Below are 6,930 nucleotides of genomic sequence, written 5' to 3' on the forward strand. Positions count from 1 at the left end.
CGGATCTCTAGTAGGAACGCTTATCTGCATCATGTGCATTTTTGACTTAGGGGACTCAACACAGGGGTTGGGTCCATCTAGGAATAGCAACCTTAAACAGAAAAGACCATCCTGATGCATCCTACTTACGCTCTGTGCATTTATTTGTTTCGAACCCGCATGTTGAACGACTTCTAAATCTAAGGGAATGTTAGAAAATTTTTGAAAAAAAAAATTGAGAAAAAGAGAAAATAGCAAGGGGAGAGTTAAATGATTAATTTTTTAAAAAAAAAAAAACCAGTGTCCAAGTACTGTCGGAACTCTGCTGAAATTTTGAAAAAAGAATATTTTATTTTTAAAAGTTGTTTGTTTACCCAAAAAACAGAAAGTGTGTAGGAAAGAGTCATTTATTTTAGTTTGCTTTGTTTTCAAAAACAAAAAACAAAAAAAAATGAAAAGGAAAAATAGTTTCTTTTGCTATAAAAGAAAAAGGAAAAAATATGTTTGTTTTCAAAAATTAGTTAGTTTATCTGGCGAACTACGCCGGTTTGATTCTCACAGGGGGGTGAGATACGTAGGCAACCCTCATCGGGTCCAACCTCCCCTTTTGTAAAAATAGCAACAACAAAAAAAATGTTTCAAAATTTTAATTTTTGTCATAAATAAGTCGGGTGATGCCACTTTTTGTCAAATATAGCTGAATGTTCCCGAAAGAGACGTCGGAAGGCTGACTTTGCATAAACGGCCATCTTAGGTCATTTTTTTAGTTTTTCGACCTTTTGACCCACACAGCCTTAGAATCTTCGTCCCCGAGGCGCTGAAAGGCCGTGTTTGCAAATATTTGGTTTTCTATTTTTGAAAAGAAAAAAAATAAGAAAAAGAGTCATAAATAAGTCGGTGGTGGTTTTTTTGCCAGAAATAGCCGAATGTTCCCGAAAGAGGTGCCGAAAGGCTGACTTTGCATAAACAACCACTTTTGGGTCATTTTTTTAGATTTTGGCCAATTGACCCACACAGCCTTAAAATCTTTGCCGCCAAGGTGCTGAAAGGCCGGCAAAACCTGGCCTTTTTATTTTAATTTGAAGAGAAAAAAAAGGAGTCAGTGGTCAAGTAAATACCGCTTAGATTTTTAGTCAAAATAAGCCATTCCAGCTTTGGAGATTTATTAAACCGTTCTTTCCGAGATAGCCTTAGAGTATCTTTCAGTTGTCGAAAGGCTATTTTCTTAAAAGAACGGACTAGTTTGTAGTGTCATAAAATAATCCTCCACGGCCTCAAATTCATGTAAAATTTGGAAGGGGCCACGTTTGCAAAAATAACCGTTTGGTTGCATTTGTTAAACAGAGAAAGGAAGTCGGCCGTTCGTTTTTGAGTTTGTAAATCTTTTGATTAGAATATGCGGGTTGTTTGAATTTCGAGTTTGTAGGTCATCTTTAAACCTTTGAAACCCAGTTTGTTTTATTATGAAAATTGAAAATTCCAAAAAAAAAATGTTTCATTGTTGTTACCTTTCATTTAGTCCGAACTACGCAAGGTCTGATTCATGCGGGGACATGATACGTAGGCAATCTACATAATATTCGACCACCGCTAAAAAAAGTGAATAAAAGAAAAGAAAAAAGAGAGAGAGAAAAAGAAAAAAAAGAAAGAGGGAATGGAGGGTTTCCGAAACAATTTAAAAAGGCACAAATAAAACAAGTCGGGAGGATGCATGCGGTAGGAGCAAAAACATGTTAGAAATGGTTAACTGCCTAAGAACATTGCATCCCCCACGTGCAATTGCAATATCTGTTAAAACTCTAACGCTAACAAGTTTGTTGATTGTCCAATTCCAAACAGTTAGTTGTTAAAGCATACTGGCACCATACCATTATCAAACAAGATCAAAAAGGCCTATACCAGGAAGCATGACTGGCTCAGAAAATAGTGTTGAGTCGGAAAAGACGGCACATCAGATGCTGAAGGAGGCGATGGCCAATATGGAAAAATGAGATTGAAAATGAATGAAATGCAGCTAGCCATGGCTAAGGTGCAAAAGGGGCCCGAACCACCTGTCACTCCTACTCCCCCACCGGGACACACGCCGGAATACCCTTCCCCCGGCCCTTCAACAAGCTTCCCAAGCTACCACTACTATCAGGGGAGAGATGCCTATGATCCCCAAGCTCCACCACCCAATCAGAACCCCCCACCACCAAATGTTCCTGTCTTTGTGTCACCTCCCCCAACCACATTACAAAGATCGTCTAGTGAACCACTGTTCCAAGTTCACGACAACCAATATTTTCCTCCTAAACCCACTTTTAAAGCTCCTGAGCCATACACATATACACCCCAATTTGGGATCCCAGAGAAAGCTGAGAAACCGGTTAAGAATATAGAACACGAGGAGGTGATTCGAAAGGTCAAAAGCCTGGAGCAATCCTTCAGGAACATGCACGGGTTAGGCCACCAGGTCAGCGTGGCCTATAAGGATCTATGCCCTTTCCCTAACGTCCAATTGTCAGCAGGGTTCAAGATGCCCAAGTTCGATTTATACGAAGGGCATGGCAATCCTATGGCACATCTACGGGGTTTTTGTAGCAAGATGAGAGGAGTTGGTGGAAAAGACGAGCTGTTGATAGCTTACTTTGGCCAAAGCCTAAGTAGGTCAGCACTGGAGTGGTATACAAGACAAGATCCGAGCAGGTGGTACACTTGGGATAATCTAGCACAGGCTTTCGCAGGACACTTCCAATACAACCTTGAGATAGTCCCTGACCGTCTCACATTGCTAAAGTTTGAGAAGAAGCCCGGGGAGAGCTTCCGGGAATTTGGGTTCCGGTGGAGAGAACAGGCAGCCAGAGTTGATCCTCCAATGAGGGAAAACGAAATGGTGGACTATTTTCTACAAACTCTAGAGCCAACGTACTTTGGTCACTTGGTGACGTCAGTTGGCAAATCCTTCAATAAAGTAGTGAAAATGGGAGTTATGATAGAAGAGGGACTTAAGTCCAATAAGATCCTGAGTTACTCGGCAATCACGGCAACGACTCAGGCCATTCAAAGCGGCACGGGAGGTGCGCTTGGAAAGAAAAAGAGAGAAGAGGTCGCGACAATAGAGGCAGGCAACTGGTCCAAATAGAGAGGTCCTTCCCCTCGCTACCTACCCAGACCCCATTACCCAAACTACCCTCACACTCCAAATTACCCTCCACAACCCTACTACCCGCCACAAGAACCACACTTCTCCGTACACCAATCCCAGACATACACTCAGCCTCCGGCCCGCCCGTAATGGCACGCGCCGTCTCCCCAAAACACATATCCACCTCCACAAAATACATACCCACCTCCACAAAACACCTATCCGCCGCCAAGGGCCTACAAGAACCCTCCAGGGGTAGGTTTCTGGGGAAATCAGGCTTTCAGAAATGAAAGAATATAGAGAACATTCACTGAGTTGGGAGAAACCTATATTGTCGTGTTCCACAAATTAAGGCAGTTAGGCTTGTTGAGTCCTGTTGAGCCCAGATTGCCAAATCCCCTTCCCAAAAATATGGACCACTTGGTAAGCTGTGAGTATTGTTCGGGGGCTCCCGGACATGATACCGAGAAGTGTTGGAAGTTGAAACATGCGGTGTAAAATCTTATTGACACCAACAAGATTGAGGTTCAAACACCAGAGGCACCCAACATCAATCAAAACTCGTTGCCAGTGCACCATGAGACCCACATGATCGAACTAGTGCACGAAGGAGGGAAACCTAAAACACCCTCACAAACGGTAATGATGATTCGTGCCAGTCCAATCGAAAAGTCGACCAGTGGAAAGGTAGTGGTACAGTTAGGAAAGGTAGATGACAAACCAGTTATGGTGATGGGGGAAGGGTCCAGCAAGGCAGATGTGCAGTTTGTGGGACTGAAAGCAAAAAATCAACAATTGAATGGCTACTCCTCTTCCTATCCGAATGGAGTCTTGGTAGTGGGCTCTGATTTTCTTTCTTGTTGTCTGGATTATTCCAGGGTTGTAATCCAGATTTCTTTTTGTGCTCCCCAAAGTGTGAAACCTTGTTATCCCGTATTTTAATAAAGTGAAAGTTTTTTTTCTTCATTCCTTATTTTGTTTTAATTTTTCTTCTTCTTTTTCTCTTCTGAATAGTTCTCTTTATACTGGTTCTAATGACATGGCATGCACGACGGATCTTCAACCTAGTCTAAAAAAATCAATCTGATTTCGAACTTATAGTACAAGATTGTGATGATGAGTCGGAATACAATGAAGATGAAGCCTTCGAAGAAATTAACAGAGAGTTGAGCCAATTTCAAAAAAAAACCAAGCCCAACTCAAATGACATGGAAGCCGTCAATCTAGAGGATGCGGATGATATCAGGGAAGCTAAGATAAGCGCCCACATTGAACCAAACATCAGGGAAGAACTAATCAAAGCATTTATTGAATTCAAAAACATTTTGCATAGTCATACGATGACATGCCGGGTTTAAGCACCAATCTAGTGGTTCACAAATTGCCCACTGACCCGGCATTTCCTTCTGTCGAGCAAAATTGAGGAAGTTCAAAACCGACATGAGTGTGAAGATTAAGGAAGAAGTAACCAAATAGCTGAATGCTAAGGTTATTTGGGTCGCTCCATATCCTGATTGGTTGGCTAATGTGGTGCCAGGGCCAAAAAAGATGGAAACATCAGGGTATGTGTTGATTATCGCAATCTAAACAAAGCAAGCCCAATGGCTCTTTATGTTTAACAGATATCGAAGGGAAATGCATCGACATGGCTATCAATTCTGACGCAGTTAAGAGATATTATGTATGATTTCTTGTAATTGTAATTGTTGTTTGTTTGTACTTAGCATTTATCGGAGAATGAAGTGACGGAGGCAATTCTTTCTTCTATCCAAACACTTTATCCTTTGTTTCCCCTTTTGAGCCTTATTTATTCTTTCATATTCCTCTTTTTGGAATCAGTAATGAAAATGAAAAAAAAATAATGATATTAAAGACAAAAGAAAAGTCACAAGAAAAAAAACAAAGGAATTGGGAACTATGTTTGACCTGATTCTTCAAAGAAGGATACGTAGGTGTCTCACGGCTCGGTCATAGTGTAACAAAAAAATAAAAATTCACAAGCAAGAAAAACTGGGACAGAAGTTGTGTTTATAATTTTGGGAAAGAAAGTTTGATTCCAAGAGTTGTAATGTTTTACCCATCAAAATTATTTTGAGCTTTTTTTAATACCCCTTTTCCTTTTAGCCATACCCAAAAAACCATATTGATGTCCAAAAAAGACCTCCCGATCAGTCTCCGAGAAGTGCCAAGTCATGCAAATGGAAGTCGGGAATAACACTCTGATCCCCAGCAGAGAAGAGGATCATGAGCTGGAAATGAATTGATAGCCGAAAGATTCTCCAGCAGAGAGAGTCATATCGGCAGCACTCCAATCCCCATCTGAAAAATAAAATAAAATGAGAGGGTCTTATCGGTGAAACCTTCACATGCACCATAAGGCGACGAAAGATGAGAGAAATAAAACGAGAGAGTCTTATCAGTGAAAACCTTCACAGGCACCATAAGACAACGGGAGTTGAGAGAAACGAGAGAGTCTTATTAGTGAAAACCCCTCGAAGGGCACTAAGAGGCGACAAGACAAGATTGGCGGGAAGGATCCGCATTTGGCAAAGAGTTGAGTGCCTGTTTATCCCCAGCAACATGAGGCCGTCCGAAAGGTTGATTGATACAAATAGACTGGGTTGATTAATCCGGAATGCGCGACATGATCGTTGGGATCAGTTATATCATTTAGATAAGTTCTATTCTTTCCTTTTCCCCAGCATTTGTTCAGAAAGACTTCTTCTTTTTCTATTTTTTGAGATCATCACTTTTTCATTTCTTGGTTTAAAGACTTTACCTCCCCAACAGTTTGTTTTTGAAAAGGATTTTCAGAGCTTACTACCAGTTGCCAAAATGATGCAAAGTAAAATGTGAATAAGACATGCCAAAGATAAGGCGATAAAGCGAAAAGAAGTTGGTCGCAAGACCAAATGATGAATGGGTCTAGATCCCAAGAGGACCAAATATCCAGGGGAAGTTGGAGAAAAACAGGAAAACAATGGTTGAGAAAATTGTGGACCTAATTCCAAGATGTCCCCAACAGATCATCGAGATGTAGGAGCATCCCCGACAGATTTTCGACCAAGTTCCGAGAGGGTCGGACAATACAGAGTGGGTAACGAAGAAAAGGAAAATTCAACCCCAGCAAAATAATCCCCAGCAAGTTTTGATAGCGTAATGAAACACAGAGCGGGGAAGGGAGATTGGGTTCGTCCGCCCTCGAATAGGATATTTTGGGTTCGTCCGCCCTCGAATAGGATATTTTGGGTTCGTCCGCCCTCGAATAGGATATTTTGGGTTCGTCCGCCCTCGAATAGGATATTTTGGGTTCGTCCGCCCTCGAATAGGATATTTTGGGTTCGTCCGCCCTCGAATAGGATATTTTGGGTTCGTCCGCCCTCGAATAGGATATTTTGGGTTCGTCCGCCCTCGAATAGGATATTTTGGGTTCGTCCGCCCTCGAATAGGATATTTTGGGTTCGTCCGCCCTCGAATAGGATATTTTGGGTTCGTCCGCCCTCGAATAGGATATTTTGGGTTCGTCCGCCCTCGAATAGGATATTTTGGGTTCGTCCGCCCTCGAATAGGATATTTTGGGTTCGTCCGCCCTCGAATAGGATATTTTGGGTTCGTCCGCCCTCGAATAGGATATTTTGGGTTCGTCCGCCCTCGAATAGGATATTTTGGGTTCGTCCGCCCTCGGATAGGATATTTTGGGTTCATCCGCCCTCGGATAGGATATTTTGGGTTCATCCGCCCTCGGATAGGATATTTTGGGTTCATCCGCCCTCGAATAGGATATTTTGGGTTCATCCGCCCTCGAATAGGATATTTTGGGTTCA

At 42.0% G+C, this 6,930-nt stretch overlaps 1 protein-coding gene across 1 annotated transcript; it reads left to right on the top strand.

The window, feature by feature from the left end:
• Positions 1-1,966: 1,966 nt before the first annotated feature.
• LOC138884962 (uncharacterized) lies at positions 1,967-4,725 on the top strand. Its single transcript, XM_070165840.1, has 2 exons — positions 1,967-2,643; positions 4,644-4,725. The coding sequence occupies exons 1-2, from the start codon at positions 1,967-1,969 to the stop codon at positions 4,723-4,725; spliced, it is 759 nt and encodes a 252-aa protein (XP_070021941.1).
• The last annotated feature ends 2,205 nt before the right edge of the window (positions 4,726-6,930 follow it).

Source organism: Nicotiana sylvestris, chromosome 2 (genome assembly GCF_000393655.2).
Source record: "Nicotiana sylvestris chromosome 2, ASM39365v2, whole genome shotgun sequence".
NCBI lineage: Eukaryota > Viridiplantae > Streptophyta > Magnoliopsida > Solanales > Solanaceae > Nicotiana > Nicotiana sylvestris.